At 43.2% G+C, this 25,400-nt stretch overlaps 1 protein-coding gene across 1 annotated transcript in view; it reads left to right on the top strand.

Annotated features, from left to right (window-relative positions):
• Positions 1-25,400, top strand: part of VPS13D (vacuolar protein sorting 13 homolog D) — a 3,321,573-nt gene that overhangs the window by 1,303,823 nt on the left and 1,992,350 nt on the right. The window contains exon 23 of the mRNA XM_044060428.1: positions 5,659-5,785. Within this exon, the coding sequence (XP_043916363.1) occupies positions 5,659-5,785 (127 nt within the window). The remainder of the gene's footprint in view (positions 1-5,658; positions 5,786-25,400) is intronic.

The following is a 25,400-nucleotide window of genomic DNA, read 5'->3' as shown; positions in this document are numbered from 1 at the left end:
AGAGTCCTAGGGCGGACCCAGAAACTGTTAGTCAGGGGCCTAAGGGTGTTAAGGCTTCTGTTGTTAAAAATCCGGTTCCTCCAGATAAAGAGGCCAGGGCTTTGGATAGATGGGGAAAGAAAGTCTATACTTCTTCCACCCTAGCTATGAGGGCTTTGAATTGCCAGTTTCACATGTTGAAATACCAAAACTATCTACTTTCTCAATTGAAGTCTAAGGTAGATGCTCTGGCGGAAGGTATTGCGTGTAAAGAGTTACAGGATTTGGTACATGTTTCTGAACAGGTGGGTAAGCATTCTTTGCAATGTGGTTTTGATGCTGTGCAGGCCTCGTCTAGGGTGGCTGCCACTGGGTCAGTTCTTCGCAGGCACGCCTGGCTGAGGGATCAGAATTTATCTGACCATGTTAAGACAAGGATTTTAGATGCTCCTTTACAGTCTGATGTGTTGTTTGGTTCACCTGTTGAGGCAGTCTTAAAGAAAATGGAAGACAAGGCTAAGTCTATGCAGACTGTTAAAGATTTTTTGCAGGTTCAGCCTCCGAAGTTTAGTAGGAATTGGCCTACCAAGGGGTGGACGTATCCTTCTTATGATTCCCAGTCTAGGGGTAGATCTAGACGTGGTAGGGGCAGAGCTCGGGGCTCTTTCAGGCCTAGAACAGGTAGTTCACCTGCACAGTCTTCGGGTGAGGGCAGGGGTCAGTCCTTTCGTAAACAGACCCAATGACCTACCTTTTCAGCTGCCAGAGCCTTCTCGTCTGGCAGCACCTTTGGGAGGAAGGTTGGCACTTTTCAAGGAAAATTGGAGTTTAATTACTCAAGACAGATGGGTATTGGATATCATACACCAAGGTTACAGGTTTTATTTCCATACCTTGCCTCCTTTCAAAGGCATGCCAGACGTTCCTCCTCAGCAAAGAATAGAGGCTCACAAATTTCTCTGCTACTTCAAATAGGGGCCATACAGCCGGTCCCTATGCCAGAAGTGGGCCTAGGATTTTATTCTCGCCTGTTCCTAGTACCAAAGAAGGGGAACACGTGGAGACCAATTTTGGATTTATCTATCCTCAACACTTATCTGGACATTCCCAAGTTCAAAATGTTGACGTTACAACAGCTTTTACCTCTGCTGGGCAAAGATCATTGGATGGTAACTTTGGATCTCAAGGAGGCTTACCTTCATGTTCCTATCAGACTGAGTTGCAGGAAGTATCTGCGTTTTGGCTGGGACTTCTCATTATCAGTTCTCTGCATTGCCCTTTGGCTTATCTACTGCCCAGAGTGTTCACGAAAGTTCTGGCTCCAGTGATAGCTTTCTTCAGGCTAAAAGGAATACAGATCTATCCTTATTTAGACGATTGCCTGATTCTGGCTCAAGGAAGGCGAGCTTCTTCATCATTTGCAATATGTGATAGCAGTGCTAAGATGCCTGGGGTATTCTGTGAACGAAATAAAGTCCAGTCTAGTACCCCTCAGGACATGTGCTTTCTGGGTGTAAGACTGAATACAGCATCCCAGATGGCCTTTTGACCCCGGACAAACAAAAGAATCTTTCCCTTTACTTTCATCAATTGTCTCATCAGTCCAGGCTGACTGCAAGGACAGTCCTTCAAGCCTTGGGGTTCATGGCATCTTGTATTCTGGTGCTTCCCAATGCCAAACTGCATATGAGGAAGCTACAATGGTATCTCAAAATGTATGGACACAGCACTGCTAGGATCTGGACACTGTCATTCAGATAATACCTTGCATTCAAAAGGAATTTTTGTGGTGGGCTCAGGAATGTCACCTAAACAAGGGACTCTCTGTGACCCGGCCAGAGGCGAGTCAGATTCTAACGACAGATGCCTCAGACAAAGCTTGGGGAGCTCATCTAAATGGAAAGTGGATACAAGACACGTGGCCTGCCAGACTACAACATCTACATATCAACTTGAAGGAGATGTTAGCAGTCCAGTTTGCATTAATAGCTTTCAAGGATTTACTTCTTCCAGGGCAGGTGTTGATTCTAACAGACAACACAACTGTCATGTGGTACATCAACAAGCAAGGGGAACACATTCTTATCCTCTATGCAGGCAAGCAATGATTTTGTGGGAGACTGCTCTCAGTTTACAGCTAAATCTTCAGGCAAGGTTTCTGCCGGAGCACAGAACTCCTTAGCAGATGTGTTGAGCAGATCAATTATGGATCCCCACGAGTGGAAATTGGATCCTCATGTATTTCAGAAATTGACAGTGTCATGGGGAACTCCAGACATAGATCTGTTCGCTTCTCCACTAAACCACCAGCTGCCAAAGTTTTGCACAAAAAGGTTTCATCCCACAGCTTGGAAAGTGGATGCTCTTTCTTTCAATTGGAGCAATCTTCATGTGTATGCCTTTCCACCTCTGCCTCTCCTCCCAAAGGTACTCCTAAAGGTCAGACAGGACAAGCCAAAGATGATTTTAATAGCTCCAGATTGGCCTCGACAGCACTGGTACCCATTACTGAGAAGTCTGGTACAGGAGCCTCCATGGCCTTTGCCTTCGATTCCACACCTGTTGTCTCAGGAGAACAGTCATTTACTCAATGTCAAGCTTCACTCTCTTCACCTAACAGCCTGGCATATTCTGTTTTGAACCATAGAGGGTCTCAACTTCCACAGCAAGTTTTGAATGTTATTTTGGAAGCTAGAAGGCCTAGTACAAGGAAAGTGTACGCAGATAAATGGAAGAGATTTTTATTTTGGAGTGCAGCAAAGGATTTTGATGTTTCTGAGCCTAATTTAAGTGTGGCTCTTCAATATCTTACTGAGTTACTGGACAAAGGTTTGTCCTTCTCTTCTATTAAGGTTCATGCTGCAGCAATTTCGGCTCACTATGACTGTGACCCACCATTGTTTTCTCATCCTTTGTTCAAGCAATTTCTTAGAGGGGCAAAGAATATAAGACCCCCACATAGAGCTCCTACTCCTGCTTGGGATCTCAATTTTGTGTTGGAGAAACTCACTCTACAACCTTTTGAGCCTGCAGCTACTACCGAGTTGAAATATTTATCATGGAAGACTGCTTTTTTGTTGGCCATTACCTCTGCAAGAAGGGTTTCTGAATTGCAGGCCCTTATGGCGATTGAGCCTTTCTTAATTTTCCATAAGGATAGGGTATCCTTGCGTACTAATCCTTCCTTTATGCCTAAAGTGGTTTCTAGTGTGGCTTTAAACCAAACTATTCATTTGCCTACTTTTTATGCAAATCCACAAAATAAAGGGGAAAAGATTTTGCACACTTTAGATGTACACAGGCAGTTGCGATATTATTTGAGCAGAACTAAAGGGTTCAGGCAGTCTCAGCAGTTATTTATTTCTTTTGCTTTGAGTTCTCAGGGCAAGCCTGTGTCAAAACAAACTATTTCTAAGTGGATTGGGTTTTGCATTGCTTTCTGTTATTCCCATCATGGTAAGGAGATTCCAGCTGGGATTAGGCCTCATTCCACTAGGGCTACTGCCACTTGACAGCTTTTTAAGGGGGTGGCAACTAAAGATATTTTGGAGGCAGCTACTTGGAGTTCAGTGCATACTTTCTCTAAGCATTATCACCTTCCACTTTACTCTAAATCTAGGGCTGGTTTTGCCACTGCTATTTTACAGGGCATTTTGGCAGCTCCTGCTTCTTTATAGTTTTGCCATCCTCCCTTACCTCTGCTTTGGGATTCTACCCAAGTGTAAGGACTGCAGCAATGTGAGATGAAGAACATAGTACAGTTTTGTACCTACCATAAATGTAGATGTTCGAAGATCCACATTGCTGCAGTCCAATTTACCCTCCCTCCTTCCCCTCTGTAGTTAGAGGTGGTTGTGTGGGTTGTGTTGTAAATATTGTGTATATTGTATATATTGTACATATTATTAGTGCAAGGATGGTTGGTTGGTTGTTTGCTGTCTTTTGGTTTTGGCCTTTCTTTTTAGGGTCTTCTGACATCTGGGGCAAGAAAAGACTGAGGATATGACGTCGGTCATGCGCATTTGTACCCTGACGTCCTGATGTCAGTCTAATGCGCCTTGACCGACGTCAGCCTTATACTTTGATATTCGGGCCGACCGAGGACAGCGGACTACCCAAGTGTAAGGACTGCAGCAATGTGGATCTTCGAACATCTACATTTATGGTAGGTACAAAACTGTACTTTTTCACTAGGCCATGTGAAGCTCATTCCCTTGCGGATGTTGCTGTTTTCACACTACAAGTCGTCTTCAAGTTTCTGTCCAGGAAATTACGATGCTTTACATAGATTAGCAATCATTCATGCACTGAACACTTCTCCCCTTACATGGTTCCTACAAGTGGACAGAGCTTTGTTCGAGCTTTTGCCCTACCTAGCCTTGCAGTTTATTGTTCGAGCAGCACTGGTCTATTGGTAAACATAGGTGCGAGGATCCTTGTGATTCTAGTCCATAAACGGTAGTTTTATTGTTTAGGAATCAACATTAACTCCATATATTAATGTCCTGCAATCAAAAGGATCTGTATCTAACTTCTGCCCTAGCAGTTTGCTTTCTTGTCATGCCTTTGGGAGTTTCTGATGATGATGGGTCAAGAACAGAAGCAGAAATAGTCCATTACTTTTCTCGTGTATTTTCATTCATTGAGGTTTGTAGAATTGACAGCAACCAGACCCATTTGAAGAAAATTGCTTAAAAGTCAATTGGGTGCCTTTTGGTGATAGGAGAAGTAAATAGATGAAGACCCTTCTGATTGCAGTCAATGAAGGTATGCAATTACAGTAGGATTCTTTGTTTAGAAATAACTTGCAGAAAGTTCATTCTAAAAAGCAATTAAGAATGCTTTTTAGTCTAATTTCTACTCCAGAGAAGTTTATGAAAACGGCTCCTTGAGTCTAATCCTTAAGTAGATGGGCTTTTATTGCATTGCAGTGTAAGGCTGACAGATTTGCCATCCCACCTCAGACAGCAATTTTTGGAGGACTTGCAGAATTGCGCAATTCCCATTTTCCCCTCATGTTCATCTTTTGTTGGGGTCATCCCTTTTATTTTTTTTATTGGGGCATTTTTCTGTTTGCAACCCTCACAGATGCTGAAGGAGAACTGCTTTTCACACTGAATTTTCTTTTTTTAATATTTACTTGGTGACTGGGATGCTTTTTAAGAGCTGAAGGTTTTGGTGGGTAGTAGGATAGTGCACCTAAATCCATGTATGTAAAACTTGACTTTGGATGTTTGGCTGAAAAATCAGGTATGTTGGTAGTGGTAGCTACAAAATGGACCACTCCAGATATTTCTGTATGTTTGAAAGTAGACTCATATTCAGCATGTTCAGCTGTCTTCGGCCTTTGGAAAACAGTGTCAGAAGTAAACATGTAATATAGTTAGACAACATTACTTATGTCAGAGAGCAAGTAAATAGCTGTAAGTAACAAATAAGACAAAAAGCAAGAGGATTTACTAGTTAGGAAGAAAGATTGCTTTGTTTCATCAGGCATGGAGTCCTTTTGTTAAGTTCAATACAAAGAAACAAAAGTATTCATTATGGCCATTTTTTTTCCTTTTACTTATGCTTTGTGTAGCATATAATAAGCTAAATAAGGTGCTTTCGGTAGTAGCTAAGTATTAACTATACATACTGTTTGTACAGATTATTTACAGTCTGGTTTCTTTGTTTCAGATGGAGACCTGGCTCTTCATGGCAGCTTAGGAAGCCTTTCTCTCAGTGATCTAACCCCACATGGCGAGCTGTACAGAGAGCGTTTTACTACCAGTGGTGATGAGGCACTGATTTTTCACATCTACAAGTAAGGCATTGTTGCATAAGCTATAGATAACATAGCTACATAGAAAATAAAAATTCTACAGTAACGTCTAAAAAGATTTGCTTTTGCATTAACAAATGCAGTTCAGATTTACATAAGATCCCTGAGAATTGTCTAAGCATTGTAAAGCTTTCTAAGTTTAATGCTATTGTTGCCAAAAAAAAAAAAATGTAATTACTAGAAAATGGAAATCAAAACTATCCCCCACTGTAATTTAAATGCTGAGTGTTGTAAGGAGATAAAAGTACTTGTATAGGATCTTTGGAAAAGGAAAAAGAAAAATTACATAGATATAAATGAAATTTGTTGGAATAATACATGTAGAATCATGTTCAGGAGAAGTGAAGATTAAGGGAAGGCAAGGATTGGACAGATGTTCATCATGTTACACTGCTGCAGTCATTACACTTGGGCTATCCTGCCCTCAGGCGGTTCCCCAGTCGGCCTGAGTTCCAAAGTCTTGGTCCGGCGTCGGTTGCTTGACGTCAGTGCGGCAGGGGTATATAAGATGCAGCTGACACCATTTTCTTCAGTCTTTCTTGTCGTGCGGTGCCCGAAGCAAAAGCAGTTTGCAAGTGCCGGTCGACTGTCTCCTGAGATTTTCTTTCTGAATCCAGAACCGAAGTCTTCTACAAAGCTAAGTACCCCGTTGGGGAAACTTTTTCTTGCCTCAGACCAATGTCAGTAAAAGTTAATAACTGTATTTCTTGTGGGAAGCAAATGCCTCATAAGGATTTCCATTCTTATTGTATCTAGGGTTGCCACCTTTTCAAATGGCCAAAGTGGGACATTTTTGGTACAAACATTAGATTTTACACACCAACACATACCCACGGTCAGTACAAAGGTTAGAACTTAACTTTTTTTGCCTAAATAAAAGCTTATTCTTGTAGCATTTTAGTTGCTTATTCTGTTTCTTATAACATTTAGGTATTTTAGATACTGAATAACTGTTTTATGAAACTATTACATAAAATATAGGAAATAATTTTGTCCTAAAATCTCAGGACATTTGTCATTTTTACAATTTTTTGTCAGGACATAACTGCCCAAAGAGGGACTGTCCCTTGCAAAGTGGGACAGGTGGTAACCCTAATTGTATCCCATGTCTAGGCCCAGACCACGACGTCACTGGTTGTCGGTTTTGTGCTAGGTTTAACAAACGCACTATTAAACGTCGGTTTGATTTTGCCCGACATTATTTTGGTAGAAAATTCAATTATACCATGCCGTCGGAACTTCCGATGACCGAAATACATAAAAAGCGCAAAGACAAGGATAGGCATCCGAGGCCCAAAACTGACGACGAAGGCTCTTCTAGGCCAGTCGCTGGTTCTCCGGTTTTCAGCAAGGCGCCTTCGCAGCCCCTGACTATCGCTTCTGTAGAACCACAGGCCGCCTCTGACTCCCACGTGGAGATGGCTGGGCCTTCGGATGCACAAGTTATTCAGCCTACCGAAACTAACCCTTCAGAGAGATCCGGAGTACCTGAGCTGCCCGCAGCTTCAGAGGGTGTTTTCTGACCTACTCAATTAAGCATTAAACCCACTGCTAAGTCTAAACCAGCTTTAAAATCTAAGAAACAAATACTGCATTCTCCAGCACAGGCCTCCATGCCTAAGAAACAAATGCTCAAAATGGCCGAAGACCTAATCACTCTGATCAGGGGGTCCCATCCCCCTCCTGATAAAAGGCGTAGACAGGATGCAGACTATGACTCATCCGATCAGGTGTCCATCTCTTCAGATTCATCCTCAGACTTAGGATATTCTTTACCCCCTTATGAGGATTCTGATGCTGGGGAGTCAGTTCCACCAGCCTCTCCACCTGAGGACTACTCCTTTGGGGCAACCTTGCATACCATGAGGGAGCATTTCCATTGGGAAGGCCAGGATTACTCAGAATCCAAGAAAAGGCTCAGAGACTTCCTTTTATTACCTCAACACAGACCCCTTGCTATTCTGCCAGTGTTAGATATTGTGGAGGATGTGTATACTGAATTCAGCCTAAATCCTGATTCCTTACCTCCAGCCCCAGTTAAACCTGCCAGATACTACAGAGTCCCTGACTCTCACAAATTTCTGTACAAAAGCCCTGTTGCTGACCCTGAAACTCTTTCCCAGGGACCCAAAGGGGGGTTAAGGCCTCATCAGCCAAGAATCTAGTTCCCTCTGACAGAGATTCCAGAGCATTAGACAGATGGGGAAAGAAAGTATATACATCTGCAACTTTAGCAATGAGAGCCTTAAATTGCCAGTTTCACATGCTAAAATATCAGCAATTTCTACTGTCTCAGTTGAAACAAAAAATGCTTCCAGATTCAGATCCTCCTACTTTTAAAGAAATGCAGGATTTATTGCATGCAGCTGAACAGGTAGGAAAACATACTTTGCAATGTGGTTTTGACTCTTTAGAGGCCTCCTGTAGAGCAGCCGTTACAGGCTCTGTCATTAGAAGACATGCTTGGTTAAAAGAACATACGTTACCAAACCATGTTAAAGCAAAATTATTGGATGCACCTTTGCAGCAGGATGTGTTATTTGGAGTTAAGGCAGAAGAGATATTAAAGAAAATGGAGGATAAGGCAAAATCTATGCAAACGGTGAAAGATTTTTTACAGGTTCAGCCTCCTAGATTTAGTAGAAATTGGCCAACTAAGACTTGGTCCTTTCCAGTTACAGACAGACCTCAAAGGGGCAGATACAGACGTCCAAGAGGTAGAGGTCAACCACAAGGTCCTTACAGGCCTCGACAATGGGTTGCATCAGGCCAGAAAGAAGAGGAAGACAGGCCCCAACCATATAAAAAGCAGCCCCAATGACTTCCCACTACAGCTGCCAAACAACTCTCTCTTGGCAGCCCCCTTGGGAGGAAAACTGGCACTTTTTTATCACAATTGGCATATGATCACCAAAGACAAATGGGTTCTCAATGTTGTATCTCAAGGTTACAGGTTCCACTTTCACACTCTGCCAAGGTTAGAAGGAATGCCAAATCTGCCATCAAATCAGTGGACAGAGGCTCAAAAACAAATAGCACTCATGGATATGAGAGTTATTCAAAAGGTACCACCACAGGAACAAGGACAAGGATTTTACTCAAGACTCTTTCTAGTTCCCAGGAAGGACAAAGCCTGGAGGCCCATTCTGGATCTTTCTTCTCTAAACACTTACCTGGATGTTCCGAAATTCAAAATGTTGACACTACAGCAGCTTCTTCCCATGCTGGGCAAGAAAGCTTGGCTCGTGACACTGGACCTCAAGGAAGCATACCTGCATGTCCCTATCAGACAAAACTGCAGAAGATACCTCAGATTCATAGCTGGTTCAATGCATTATCAATTCTCTGCACTGCCCTTTGGCTTATCTACTGCGCCCAGGGTCTTTACAAAGTGCCTGGCACCAGTAATTGCATTTTGCAGACAGAAAGGAATTCAAATTTATCCGTACCTGGATGACTGCCTAATTCAAGCAGAGAGCAAGGACATTCTTCTAAAGCATCTGGCGTTTGTAAAAAAGTTATTAAGTTGCCTGGGGTACACAGTAAACGAAAAGAAATCAAAACTAGTGCCCTCACAAGAGATAATATTCCTGGGTGCCAGCTTGAACACAACGGCCCAGATGGCTTATCTCACACCAGACAAGCAAGGACAACTGACTCAATACTTTCAATTGATGGCAACAAAGACTCAACTCCCTGCAAGAAAAATTCTGCAGGCCTTGGGTTACATGGCATCTTGCATACTACTAATTCCATATGCCAGACTGCATATGAGGAAACTACAATGGTACCTAAAGAATGTATGGTCTCAACACAGTCAAAGTTTGGAAACAGTTATACCACTAATTCCTTGCCTTCAACAGGAGTTTCAATGGTGGGCTCAAGCTTGTTACCTCAACAAGGGACAGCCTTTTACTCAACCCACAGCCAGGCAAACACTGACAACAGATGCATCGGATTACGCCTGGGGAGCACACATGGCAGGCAACTGTATTCAGGGCAAGAGGCCCGCAGAACAAAGGCATCTTCACATCAATCAAAAAGAGATGCTAGCTGTACAAAATGCACTTATAGCTTTCAAGGACCTGCTGCATCCAGGACAACTACTACTAAGGACAGACAACATTACAGTTATGTGGTACATAAACAAGCAAGGGGGCACTCACTCCTACCCCCTCTGCAGGCAAGCCATGACCTTGTGGAACACAGCTGTAAACTATCAAGTTCATCTGCAAGCACAATTCCTTCCAGGAGAGAAAAACACACTGGCAGACGACTTAAGCAGAAACATCATGGATCCCCACGAATGGGAATTGAATCCACAGATATTCAGAATGATAACACAGAAATGGTGGCGCCCGGACATAGATCTGTTTGCATCCCCAATGAACTGCCAGCTACAGAAATTCTGCACAAGGAGTTACCATCCACAAGCATGGAAAGTGGATGCCCTCTCATTCAGCTGGAAAAACCTACAAGTATACGCTTTCCCACCACTACCTCTCCTACCAAATGTACTCATAAAAGCCATGCAAGAAGATCCTGATATCACCAGACTGGCCACACCAGCACTGGTACCCAATCTTAAAGAACTTAGCACAAGGACCACCCTGGATTTTGCCTCAAATCCCACATCTGCTGACACAGCACAGCAATCAGATACTACACAGCCAGCTCAAGACCTTAAACCTAGCTGCATGGAAGATTCCTTAGTCAAGCAGGCAATGCCGCTCTCCAAAGCTGTTATGGATGTCATTCTGGAGGCCAAGAAGGCCTAGTACCAGGAAAGCCTATTCGGATAAATGGAAGAGATTCTGTGCCTGGAACCAAGCACACAGCCTTGACCCTCATGTTCCAAACATTCCTCAGATACTACAATATTTAACTGAGATGCTGGACAAAGGACTCTCCTTTTCATCCATCAAGTTCCACGCCTCTGCCATCTCTGCTCATTACAACACGGATCCACCAATTTTCTCTAATCCTTTGCTAAGACAGTACCTCAGAGGGGCTAAAAACATAAGACCGCCCCGTAGAGCACCTACTCCAACTTGGGACCTCAACTTTGTTTTGGAAAAATTGACTTTACCTCCTTTTGAGCCAGCTAACACAGCAGAATTAAAATATATCTCTTGGAAAACTGCTCTACTCCTGGCAATAACAACAGCACGAAGAGTTTCAGAATTACAGGCACTAATGGCAGTGGAACCTTTCCTCGTGTTCCACCAGGACAGGGTGTCTTTAAGAACAAACCCTACGTTTATGCCAAAGGTGGTATCCAGTGTGGCTCTAAACCAAACTATTCATTTGCCAACTTTTTATCCAAAACCACAGAATAAAGGGGAGAGACTACTGCATTCCTTGGACATTCACAGGCATTTACGCTTCTACTTGGACAAAACCAAAGCTTTCAGGAAATCTGAACAATTATTGGTAGCATATGCTGCAGGAGCACAGGGGAAAGCCATTTCAAAACAGACTATTTCAAAATGGATAGGACATTATATACGTTTCTGCTATACGCACCATGGGAAACCTGTACCTAGCAGCATTAGATCTCACTCCACTAGGGCAACAGCCACTTCAACTGCCTACCTCAGAGGAGTACCTACCAAGGATATTTTGGAAGCAGCAACTTGGAGTTCTGTGCATACCTTCACCAAGCATTACCATCTGCCTCTATACTCTAAATCCAGGGCTGGCTTCGCCACTGCAGTTCTGCAGGGCCTTATAGCCACCCCTAATGCCTTATAGAACCAGCCACCCAACCTCAGCTTTAGGATTCTACCCAAGTGTAATGACTGCAGCAGTGTAACACGATGAACATAGTACAGTTTTGTACCTACCATAAATGTAGATGTTCGAGTGTATACACTGCTGCAGTCCAGGTTACCCTCCCTCCTTCCCCTCTTACTTGCTGGTACGTACCTATGTCTTCTACCCTTTACTACTTATGGGGAGTATTTGCTGGTAGCTGAAAGTTGTTTGCTTTTATGTATGTATGTTTTATTTGCAATTTGAATTGCCCTACCTATTTGGGGGCAGCTGACATCTGGGGCAAGAAAAACTGAAGAAAATGGCGTTGGCTGCATCTTGTATACCTCTGCCGCACTGACGTCAGGGAGGAGGCGACAACAACAGATGCCGGACCAAGACTTTGGAACTCAGGCCGACTGGGGAACCGCCTGACGGCAGGTTAACCCAAGTGTAATGACTGCAGCAGTGTATACACTCGAACATCTACATTTATGGTAGGTACAAAACTGTACTTTTGTGGTAATGGAGTGAACGATTGTTAAAAAGAAGACATGAATACTGCATGGAAATAATAAAAATGTCACTATGGTTTGTTTTCTGTTAATGTGTGTGTTTATGGCATTGTGTAAATTGTGATTTAATAAAGATATTTAAAAGTTAAAAAAAAAAAAAAGATCCTTAAAACAAGATTATTCTAGAGGCTATCTTGGTTAATAGTCTTTCAGCTGAAGAGCAACACTTGTTCAATGCCTTTTCCAGGCTGTTTTCATTAATTGGGTTGCTTGTTTGAAGAACATACTCTTGCTATTGTTGCCAGCATAAGCATATCCATAAGGAAAGGGGCAACATTTCCTTTTCTCCTTTGCACTAGTCACAATAACATGTCTGCTTTGTAAGAATGTTTTGCTTGCAGTATTTGGATAATTTTTCATCCATTCATTCAAGAACAGAGATAACTTTCTTGCCAAAGTAGTGAAGAAAAGAGGATGCTGTTCGCAATTTTCAACAAATGCATTTGACTTTGGAGACTTTTTCCAGTGGATAGTTGTTGATATATCCTCAGCAGGTGCCCCCCCAGTCTCAGTAAGTTAATGAATTTTCTCTTTTTCTTACATGGGGTGGGGCTACATGCTTCTTAACCTGGCACATTTTGTGATATCATGCAGTGGGATGGATGGTGGCCTCATCCAGTGTGCCACTCAGTTCTTTTCTGCTAGTTCCATGGTTAGGCTTTTGATCTTGGTGCTTATTTTTGAAAATTTCCCTTGTATAATACCTGAAATTTCAAACCCTGTGGTGTTCCTACTTGCTGTTAGATTCAAATTATGGCACACATTTTAAACTTCTTTTACTGCCTAAGAAAGGCTCCTGATGTGAAGAAGCAATGTTAGTGTTAGTCCTTCAATCTGATCATTCATTGGAGGTGAACATAAAAGCTAGAAGTTTTCATCTCTGAATATGATGGCTGTGAAAGTCGCCCGGTGCACAAACTGGCAGAAGGGTACCTTAACACATCTCAAACTGGTACTTGTTCAGAGGAAGAAAGGGGAACTAGAAGCTAGACATTATCCAGGTCTACCCTCTGCAAAGTTCATACATTTATTTATTTATTTTATTTTATTTATTTATTTACATTTGTTGACCGGGAGTGTCCGACTGGACGTAGGTCCATTTTCAGCGGAGGCCTGGGGAGAAAAGCTCCACAGTTAAAATAAACAGACAGTAATTACATTGGATTACATAGCGATTAACAATTTGATTAACACAGCAATTAATTACAAAACATATTTACAGATGAAGAACATAGTACATCAGTAGACAACTAGAATCTTTATCTGTGAAGTGCATAACCGACATTAACAAATGTTACAATAAGAAGTTCCTGCTGTATAATAAGTACTAGGCTTATGAGCATCTGAGCTTGCTATAATCAAGGTAGTTAGTGGGGTGGAAAGAAAGGTAGTGGTTGGATGGGGTGGGTGATATTAGAGTGGGAGTTGCAAGGGTATAGCCTGCATGTTTTTAGGTGTGCTTTTAGTAAAGTTTTGAAATGGGTGCATGATGGTATGGAGGTAATTGTGGGTGGGAGGGAGTTCCATAATTTGGCTATAGCGCAAGAGAATAGTGCTTCACCAGCAGAGTTATTGGCTTTAGTGATCTGCAAGTGATTTTTGTTGCTGGATCTTAGTGGTCTGGTGGTGCGATAGGGTTGGAGTAGATTCTGGAGGGATGGGACATTTAGTGGATGGTTTACTAGTTTGTGGGCGAGTGAGAGTTGATACCATTGAAGGAGGTGAGGGAGTTCAAGCCAGCTCAGTACAGCAAGTGAGAGACAGTGATGACTACGGTAGGATGCCCCTGTGGCGAATTTGGCGATTTTGTTGTAGCAGGTCTCTAGCTTGTTTACATCGCATTGCCTTAGGTTGGTATATATTGGAGAGGCATAAAGTAGGGTGGAGATATTGAAATCTTTGCTGCTTTGGTGAGAAGTTGCTTATTTCTGTATAACACTCCCAGTTTTTTGTGGACTTTTTTTATGGTCATGGATATGTGAATGTCAAATTTTAGTTTGTTTATTTCCACTCCTAGCAATTTGGTGTGTTCAGTTGTGTATATAGTGGTGTTGTCTTTTGCTGTGATGTTAAAGTGAGAGTTGTTTTGAGTATGTTTGGTGGGTTGGAAGATGAGTAGTTTAGTTCTGTTTGGGTTGAGTATTAATTGGGCATCGGATAACTAAGTTAATACATAAGGTTCCCTCACATTTCTGACAAGTTCTTCCTCAAGTAGTGAAGATTTTAGGTTTGTGTCCGTCATCAAGAGATGACAGGAAGTTATCCAGAAGTATACTTTGGCAGCCACATTGAGGGCTGCTTCATAGTGTGCCTACAGATTCTCTGCCATATCTGGGCACCCAGATCATGATCACTGAATCTTCACAGTCTTCCCTCTAGATCCTGTGTGACCCACATTGTAGGGTAGAGAAGATTCCCTATACGTCCTGCAGCATTTTGACCCATGATGTTGTCCTAAACATTAGATATGCATACATTGTTTGGCATCTGAACGGACATTTCCCTATAGATGGAAAACATATCTAAGGGAACATAGACTGAAACCAATGTTGGGTCCCATGTTCCATGTAGACCTCTTATTCCTCAGTATTGAACACTTCCAGCATGTATTTCCTTTAGTGCTAGCTTGTTTTCCCCATCACTTGACTGTTGCAGTCATCATAGTGCTCACCTAGTGAGGCAGTGATACTCCCTGCTTGATTTGGTGGTAAAGAAGGCTATTCCTCCCCCTCATTTTTCTGGCAAGGGGAATTCAGAAGATACTGAGACATTTGTCTCTGTGAAGGGCTGAGATATTGATTCCTTCCACGGATTTTGAAGTCCAAAACTGACTGACCTCTAGCTCCTCCTTGTAGTCTACATAAATTCCTTGACCATTAACTGGGCAAAAGTATAAAAAAATGCTTGGGTTATCCACCATAGATGGCTGATATACCCTTTATAAGCTCACAGCATAGTGAAGTCACATCCTTACCTCGTGTGAGTTCTGGAGGCCACCGCTTCTTTCCAGCTTGCCACCTGATAAGGAGTGTATGGCTTTGGAGAGTGTCAAAAGGGTTGTCTTGCACGCCACTGTGCAAGTTAGATAATTTAATTTGCTGCCTTGCTTGTGTAGATTCCACTCCTCCTCTGTAGATCAGGCTGTGGAAAAGCTTGCCGGACCATCCTAAATTTGGGTTAAGCTCTGAAAAGAATCATTACTGTGGCATTTTACTGGGCTCCATGTGGCCTACAGTACCTCTGACTGTATTCATCTAAAAATAGGGAAGTAGGCTTGTGCTAGCATATTGTATAGTACATCTCTGCTTTTTCATGGATAAGCTTCAGTCTGAAAGCACCCTTCTGGAGTGATACACGTGTAGAACAAATCTCTTGGGGTCTGGTCTTGGACCTCTAAAAGAAAAGAAAAAATTGGTGTTGATGGTGGAGTTTATTGATTATGTTGGCAGCACCATTCTCCTCCTGTTGGACATTTTTCTAAGAAGCTGTTGCCTCCCACACCCAAATTAGAGTCAAGGAAGTAATTCTGAAGCATCAGGTAATGGTAGTTTGTTTTGGTAAGACTATGTGAATAATGACTGTACATACCAAGCAGTACCAGTCGTGGCTACCTAGCAGGGCCATCCGTGAGTGGCTGGTAATCAGAGGTACCCCATCTTAGAACCCTGTTGGACAGTTGACTTCTGTATTTGGGCATAATCAGTCGCATCTTAGAACTTTTGGGTCCTTTCCTAAAAAGAGCTTCTGAGCTGAGAAGCCAAGCAGTTTCCATAGAACCTTTGAAGTTTGCTCAGACTGTACTAAGCAAGGTGGCAGTAGAGTATGTTCTTCCTTTAGAGAAGAGTGAAAGGTTCTGCTGCTGCCTTTTTTGGACCATGGTAAGTGGAAGATTTCTTTCCCTTCTTTCATTGGGAACATGTATGGTAGGGTCTAAAGGTGTTTAACCAGGGGGTCATGGCCCTGCTGCCACATAGCACTTGTTCAGAGTTGTCAGACACACTGGATAACTTCTTCACACACACCACTCAAGTTGTTGACATTGAAAAGCGAGACAAAGGCTGTTGAAGGGTAACCACATCCACCCTAAAATCTGGTCAGTAATTAGCATCAAAATTACATGACATATAGCTTAACTCTTGTCAATTGCACTAGAATTTGGGAAACATCATAATCAGGAACACCAGTTTAATAAACTTAGAGTGACAAATATTATACAAATCAACCAAAGAATCACGCATTGGAAAAGATTTAAGGGACAAGTTTAATAGGACACTTTCCACCATGCAGCAATGGGCAATTTTAATTAGACCTAAGATCTTTTATAACATCACAGAAGTGTAGTGTAGTCAGTTAATTAAGGGGAGCACTATTTTCTACCCCAAAAAGCATAACAGAAGCTGGCATATCTATGCATTAAACTACAAATGTAACAATAAGGTTCCCTTGCCTTCAGCAAGCTCCCACATTGGGGATGCCCCATTTTCCTGTATGCCTCGTTATGGAGACCAAGAAAGGCACTACGTTAAGACAAATAGTAGATCATAGAGGGGACAAAATACATATGAAGAAATAAAAAAAAAATCATCACTAGACGTGTACACTTGATTGTATACCTTATTGGCTTTTTGTTTTGCAATTTTTACTCCACCTGTCTGTCAGTTATTAGTCCCCTCTAAGGCATTTGAACAACTTGTCCCCCATCACCTGAAAAAGACTGATCACAAGGAGCCAACATTTAGGCAGCTTTAAGGGGTGGTATGTGGTTTTTCCTTTTATGGGTTTATCTCCCCATGTACACTTAGCTAATCAGGGGTATTGGGTCATAACAGTAGGCTGACTGCAGTGGTTGTCCCCTCACTTCTGCAAGGGACATATCCAGAAAGTAGCCCTGTATCATCCTTGAAGCATAGGAAGCGTTTGTCCTGGTCTGCATCTAGGAAATCACACTTCTCAGTGTGTTTCCTGATGCCTACAACCCTCCCCTTTTCCTGCAAAAAGTGAACAGGCCATGCCCCTTGACTCCTCTCCCTCCCTGCTTGGCTCTTCCAGTGCTAGAGCTGCTAATCAAACCCTTACTGCCTGGGTCTCATTTAGGGTAGCATCCTAATATACCACAGAGGTAGGCTATACCTTATTAACTGTTAACCATGTTACAGTTTTTTCACGTTATTATTTGCCACTTCTCATTACTCATTCCTTCTCCCTTTCTACTTTGATTATTTACTCGTATTTCTGTATCTTGCACAGTATATGCACACTTGTAGACACACACACACACAAACTCTCACACGCATACTTTCTGTTCCCCCCTCTCCCTTTTTCATTCTGTAAATCAGAAAAACACTTTTGGAATACGTGACAATGGACTAGTGGAAGATGAGAGTGAAGAGGCAACAACAGAGCTCAAGGTAAAGCAGAAAAACACTGAAAACTTTGAATTATTTTTCAGTATATGTTCCCCTGTCAAAAAGCTGCATCATGTTTTATTTATGCATTTTACTGCAGAAGTAGTGGTGGTATAATTGTAGTACATGAGCAGTATCTGCAGTAGAATTTGCCTAGCTTTCTAAGGTCACAGATTTGCAATCTGCAGTGTGCATAGCCTTATGAAAATACTTTCAAAGCAGCTTCAAATAAAAATGCAGTTGAAGCAGTGCCCTCCCATATAGTCACTTTGCTGTCTGGGTCAGTGGTTGAAATGCACTGCAGTGTGTTACATTTCTTTTGTTTTACCCCTTTTTTTAAAAAAAAAATGCAGCTGTTTGTTTTTCTAACTGTCTGATTTTCATGGCAGCATAATTTGCTGCCACGAAGTGGGAGAATTGTGTTTCAGCAGGCATTACTTGTACATTTACACCCTACTAGAGAATGTTTGTTCTGCGCTCAGAGTGGTGATTTACATGTTGCCCATTCTGTAAGCCCATGTACCACAGCTTTTATAACAGCAGTCCTGTGTAATTAAAGCTTTAGCAACATGACTGTTAGTAATCTTTGTATTTGCACACCACTTACAGTCCAAAGTAATGTAATTACCTCTGTTGGATTCCAGCAAGGTACCCCAGTGGACCACTGTATTTGTCAAACTAGGGTAAATTTTGTCAGAGATTTTTGGGACACCTATTTTCAGATCGATTAATAGGGCTTGGATACCCCCAAACCTATGGACAATCCTCCCATTGCTGGAGCCCTGAAATATGCCTTTATAACAACTTCCTAGGATCGGGCTCTCAACCATCTGTTCCTTAAGAAACCTGACACATTCTGCAGAGTGCAAGAGCCTCACAAATATCTTTACAAGAGCTGTTTGACAGATCCAACAGTGGTGCCCATGAAACCAAAAAAACAAAATGCCCAGATTAGTACAGCTTCCCCCTCATTTGTTTCTCTGTCCCACAGTGTGCCTTCTGTCATCATCTCAGGCACTTCATTACCATAACCTGTAGCTTCCTGAACTGCTTTGCCTTTACTCCTCTGGTTTCTGTATCATACCAAAATACTGATCACACCACTGATTTTCTTTGTGGTTCACTGTTGCAGTCATTACATTTGGGTAATCTGCTGGCAGGTTGCCCTCAGTCGGCCTCAATTCCAAAGTCTTGGGTCCTGCGTTGGTTGCTGTCTCCTCTTCCATGATGTCAGGTCATCAGGGGTATAAAACAAGCAGCCAACGCCATTTTCTTTAGTCTTTCTTGCCGCGCAGTGCCCTAAGCAGAAGCATTTTGCAAGTGCTGGTTGGCCGAATCCTGAAATATTCGAGTTTCAGTTTCAGAACCGAAGTCTTCACTAAAGTTAAGTACCCGGTTGGGGAAACTTTTTTCTTGCTCCATTCTGATGTCAGAAAAAGTTAATAATTATATTACTTGTGGGAAGCAAATACCTCATAAGGATTTCCATTTAGGTTCATAGGTTCATAGGTTCATACTAGGCTATCTGCCCAAGGGCATTTATAAGCCTAGCCCATAGTTATGTGGCTTTCGCCACCCCTTTAGTTTGAATAAAAACTATGCCTATCATTTTGCTGTGCCTCTGTCAAGCAGTGACGCTGAAGTAATCCCTGGGGTATATCTGCAATCTCCCATCCATTGGTCAAGATTCCTCTTGAACAAGACCAGAGAGGTGCTCTGCCTCACATGTACCGGGATTTTGTTCCACAGCATAGGGAGTCTCTGGGTGATGAATCTGTCCCTCCAGCACGTTCTATTTATAACCGTGTCAAGGTTTAAGTCTCCGCCCTTGTGGTTCTGAGGGATCTAGATTTTTGAGGTGAAGCATATTCATCAAATCTGGGTTTGACATGGCCTTATATGTCAGGCACAGGTCACCTCTGAGCAAGCGGTATGAGACTGAATAGAGCTGGAGTTCTTTCAGTCGGGCAGCATAAGACATATTTTTGAGACCCTTTATCCTTTTGGTGAGGAACTTTTGGGGCCTTTCAAGCTGCAGCAGGTGTCTGGTCAGATACATTCGAGCGGGCATTGTACTCAATCATAGGTCTAATAAGTGATGAGTACAGGGGACGATGACCTCCCTTGATCTAGATGTGAATCCCTTCATGATCAGGTGGGTGATATAGAAGGTTTTCCTAACTACTTTAGCAACATGAGTGTCAAAGCGAAGGCTACTGTCAACCTGGGTCCCCAGATCTCTGATGACTTTTCTGTGCTCAGTGGATTGCCACCTATATGGTAGCTAGGGGTAGCCTTGTTTTTCCCAAAGGGTATGACTATGCATTTTTGGCGTTTAACTTCAGGCCATGGCTCTGGCACCAGTTATCCATTTCTGTGAGGCCCTTCTGGAGGATATCTGTGTCAGATGTGTTTTCGACTATGGCCCAGTTTGCAGTCATCTGCAAACTTTGTCAGCCATAACCCTCCTGTGTTTGCTTGTACTTCAGAAAAGTAGATGCCGAACAAGAGTGGACCCAGGACTGAGCCCTGTGGGACACCACTTGTGACAGGCTTTGAGTCTGACATGGCTCCAGCAACTCTGACCCTGTGGGTTCTGTCACTTAGCCAGTTTGCAACCCATCTTGTGATGTATGGGTTTACATTCAAGCTGATGAGTTTTTCGATGATACCTGAGTGGGGTATTGTGTGAAGGCCTTTGCCAGGTCGAGGTAGGCTGTATGGACTGCCTTTCCTCATCAATGGCCTTGGTGACTGTCTCGAAAAAGTCAACCAAGTTTAAGAGGCAGGATCTGCCTTTGACAAAGCCAAACTGAGTTGGATCCAAAGTCTGCAAGTTCCCTATGTCTTTATTTATGAGTTCCATTATGATCCTCTCCATGGCTTTGCAGATAAGGCTTGTCAAGCTAATGGGGCGGTAATTTCCAGGGTCTGTGGAGGCACCGCCCTTATGAAGTGGGACCACAGTCGCCGTGTGCCACTCCTTGGGTGCGTATCCTGAGGTGAGGCTAAGATTAAACAGCTGTCCTAACTGTGGGTTTAATTCCTCATTGAGTTCATGAAGCACACAGCCGGGGACACCATCCGGTCCCATGGATGCTGTGTTTTTGCCTTAGTGAGGGCAGTTCTCACCTGGGCGTTGGAGATGTTTGGGGGCTACAATCCTCTGGAATAGATATCTCTCCTTTTGGGGGAGGGGAGAAGTTTGCACTGAACCTGTCAGCCAGTATGTTGGCAATGTGTGTAGGTTCAGTAATTTTCACATCATTTTGAACTAATTCTGAGCATATCTGGGAGTTTCCTCCTAGGTTTCTAACATAGCTAAAGAAGGCCTTATGATTCTCTTTAGAGTCCTTGGCGATTTTTCTCTCAAAATTTGCCTTGGATGATTTTATGAGAGCTCTTAGTTTTTACTTATAATGATCAAAGGTGTCTTACCTTTCAAGGATTTTGCTCTATCTTGTAGTAGCTTCCTCCTTTTGTTGTAGAGCTTGTTTATGGCTGGGGTCCACCAGACTGGACGCTTGCCTTTGGTACAGAGAGTCTTAGTTTTGTTTGGGATTGCCTGATCCATGCAGTCCTGTAGGTGCTGGTAGAAGGCATTTGTAAGTGATTCAGCGGTTTGAGTAATGTTTACCACTGGCTCAGGGGCCTTAAAGGAGACCACACTAGTTTTTAGAAGTGTGAAATCGGCTTTTGAGAAGTTTTTCACTGTGGTCTTTTTTGTTTCAGGTGGGGCGGGATGAGGACCTCCAGCGAGATTAGTTTATGATCTGATCTCACCAGTGAGGGGTATACTTCGGTGTTGAACATTTTGATCCCATGTTCGTGATGATGAGATCAAGTATGTTTTCTCCTCTTGTGGGGATGGTGACTAGTTGTTCCATGGCATTTGAGTTTATGAACTCCAGGAATCTTTGGGTTAGAGTGTTCGGGCTTGAGTAGTGTTCCCAGTCTATATTAGGGTAGTTAAAGTCACCTAGTATGATGGTGTTTGGAGATACATTTATCCCTCCAATGTTTTCAGGAAGGCCATGTGAGGTTCCTGAGTTTGAGAGGGTGGCCTGTAACATGCTACAAATTGCAGAGCAGTCTTGCCTATGGTTAATTGCACCTGGATGGTCTCCGATGCATCATGCGTTGCCACCAACCTTGAGGTGTGGGTGTCCTTTATGAATATGGACACCTCCCCTCCTTTCTTGGTGTTGTCCGGATTTTGGGGCCGGAACGCATGATATGAGGTGAAACCTGTTAGTGCTGGGGTGCTCTCAGGAGCCTTGAACCAGGTTTCTGTCACAGCACAGACATCGATGTTCTCCATATTGAGAAGGGCCTCGAGTGCGTGCATCTTGAGATTGAGACTTCTGGCATTGAGCAGCATTACCCTTAGTTTTTTCCTTTTGGTGTTCTAGGGTGGTAGGTTTAGAATTTGAGCCTTGCCTAAAAAGGCACTATGGGGTGGCAAGAGCCTTTGCCAATATCCGGAAGTCCAGGGGTGACAGGTGCAAGCCGTCCCTTGCGAAGCAGCGTGGCTTGTCCAGCATGTCATCCCAGGCAGACAGACATTGGATCCCCTTTGAATGACACCAGAATTTAAGCCAATTATTAAAGCTGATCATCTTATCACTGTATTGTGGCATCATTCTAGGTGAAGGTAGGATACTGCTCAAGGTCAGGGTCATACCTGCCTGGGCTACATAATCAGAGAGCTCCTCGATGTCCCTTTTCATGTAGTCCAAGGAGGTACGTCTCAGGTCGTTGACACCAGCGTGGACAATGACTGAGTCGTACTTGTACCTGCTGTTGAGAGACCTGAGTGCTTGCGTTATGTGGCGGATTCTAGCACCTGACAGGCAGCTTACTGTGACCTTCTCTTTACTCAGTCTGGTGAGCGGGACGTCAGTGTGTCTGACTATGGAATCACCAATGACAAGTGTGTCTGGCATTTTGTTTGGCCTTAAGGGCTGTGACTGTTTGACACTCTGACTGTGTGGTCTATGTGTTGCATGTGTTGGGTCGTGAGGTGGTAGTTGTTTGGGTGTCTGCTTTGGTGGCCTCTGCTGTTTTGGTAAATTTTTGATCAGAGCCTCCGAGTATGTCTTTGTGTGAGTATGTGTATGATTTGAAGTTGTGATGGTACCATGTGTGACTGGGTATGTATTGTGTGTGGTTACCTTCTCCTCCTGTCTGGTCTTGCCAGTCCTATGTTGAGAGAGCTCAGCCTCCAGTTTGGCCGTATAGTTGCATCTCTCGCATGTATTTGTGTTTTGTGGGAGAAGGAGAGGATTGTCTGTGTACATGAGGCAGTTGTAACATTGCCTCAATATTCCCAGGTTCACCAGTTGAGCTGGAGAGGACACTAGCAACTGATCCCTCGACATACTAGAAGTAGTAGATAAAGAGACTTTCAAAGGACTCCGGGGGAAGTGGGTTTTAGGCTGGTGGGGTACTATCTATAATAAGAGTGCTTTATCAAGGTGCAAGTACTGTAGGAGTAAGTGCTAGGCTTTACAGATAGAGAATAGTCTACTTGGGAATCAAGTAGAGATGAACTTTTATATGCTGGTTAGATCAGCAGTACAGCTCGAGGAAGGTAGTTTTAAGGGAAAATTGGAAGAGTGGAATTTAGATGGCCCAAATAGTTTAACCTTGTTTAACCGCCGCTGCTCTTGTGTGCAACAGTGGTAACTCCGCGCTAAATCGCGCTTATACTGTATTCCTTGCCTAGGCCCTGATCACAACGTGCCTGGCTGTCGGTTTTGTGCTAGATTTAACCAACGCACTATTAAGCGTCTGTATATTTTTGCCTGAAAGTATTTTGGAAACAGATTTAACTACCCAGAAATGTCGTCGGATAGCAATCTGACTACCGGAGTACATAAAAAATGCAAAGAAAAGGACAGAGAGAGACTGTCGAGATCCAGAACCGTTGACGAAGCTTCTTCTAAGCCAGTCGCCAGTTCGCCGGTACTCAGTGAGGCGCTTTTGCAGCCCCTGATACCCGCTACTTTCGAGTCGCAGGCCTCTACCGACACCCATGTGGAGTCTGGCATGCCGTGAGGTACTCAAAGTATTGGACCCATGGATGTATCTCCCTCGGATGGGTCCGGAGCCGCTGAGCAGGCACCGGATTCTGAGGGTGTATTCAGGCCTCAACATTTTTATATCAAACCGACGACAGCTGCAAAACCAAAGACAAAAGCAACTTCTAAAACTAAAAAACCGACGCATGAGCCATGTGCACTGGCCTCTATGCTTAAAAAACAGATGATCAAAATGGCTGAAGACATTATTACCTTGATCAGGGGTTCCCATCCCCCTCCAGATAAGAGGCCTAGGCAAGACACTGATTATGACTCTTCAGATCAGGTTTCTATTTCTTCTGATTCCTCCTCTGATCAGGAATTATCTATACCTCTCTATGAGGATTCTGATGCAGAGGAGTCTATACCATCTGCATCACCTCATGAGGATTATTAATTTGGAGAAACCTTGCATACTTTGAGGGAGCATTTTCACTGGGAGAGTCAGGATTTCTCAGAATCAAAAAAAGAGGCTCAAGGATTTCCTACTTCTCCCTCAGCACAGGCCTTTAGCCATACCCCCTGTTTTAGACATTGTGTATGATGTGTTTTCGGAGTCAAGCTTGACCCCTGACTCCTTACCTCCAGCTCCCAGCAAGCTTGACAGATATTACAGGGTCCCCGACTCATACAAACTTTTATTTAGAAACCCTGCTGCTGATCCTGAAACTATTTCACAGGGTCCAAAGGGAGTTAAAGGCTTCAACAGCAAAAAATCCTACCCCCTCTGACAGAGATTCAAGAGCACTGGATAGATGGGGAAAAAAGGTTTATTCACCTGCAACCTTGGCAGTTAGGGCCTTAAACTGCCAGTTTCATATGCTCAAGTATCAACAACATGTTATGGAATTGCTGAAACAGAAAATTATGTTGATTTCTGAATGTGCAGAAAATAAAGAATTGCAGGAATTATTGCATGCAGCTGAACAGGTTGGAAAGCATACTTTGCAATGTGGTTTTGATTCCTTACAGGCCTCCTGCAGGGCCACAGTTACTGGATCTGTGATTAGGAGGCATGCCTGGCTAAAGGGACAAAATTTGCCTGATCATACTAAAGCTAAATTACTAGATGCACCTTTACAGCATGACACTCTGTTTGGTATTAAGGCAGAAGAGGTTTTAAAGAAAATGGAAGACAAAGCTAAGTCTATGCAAACTGTACAAGATTTCTTACAAGTGCAGCCACCAAGATTCAGTAAACACTGGCCTACAAAAAATTGGTCCTTTCCTGTGTCAGACAGAGCTCAAATGGGGCAAATCCAGATGCCCTAAGGGTTCCAGATACCAGGCACAAGATTCATACAGTTCAAAGCAATGAGGCGCCTCTACCTCCAAATCTGGAGGAGATAAAGCGCAAACCTACAGAAAACAGTCCCAATGACCTCCCTCTGCCTTCACCAAGCACTTCTCTTTTGGCAGCACCCTTAGGGGGAAAATTAGCACTTTTTGCTCAAAATTGGCAGTTAATAACCCAGGACAAGTGGGTGCCAAATATCGTATCACAGGGATACAGATTCCATTTCCATACTCTGCCAATGGCAAACGGTTGGCCAGATCTGCCAAAAAATCAATGGGCAAAGGCACAGAAACAGGTTACGTCCCTCATGGATATGGGGGCCATTCAGCCAGTACCAGAACTGGAAAAAGGACAAGGTTTTTACTCAAGACTGTTCTTGGTACCCAGAAAGGACAAGGCCTGGCGGCCAATACTGGATTTATCGATTTTGAACACATACCGGGATATTCCAAAATTCAGAATGCTGACTTTGCAGCAGCTTCT

The sequence above is a fragment of the Protopterus annectens genome, chromosome 2.part0, assembly GCF_019279795.1.
Source record: "Protopterus annectens isolate FY-2018-M chromosome 2.part0, PAN1.0, whole genome shotgun sequence".
In the NCBI taxonomy this organism is placed as follows: domain Eukaryota; kingdom Metazoa; phylum Chordata; order Ceratodontiformes; family Protopteridae; genus Protopterus; species Protopterus annectens.
This window is presented reverse-complemented; position numbering and strand designations above follow the sequence as displayed.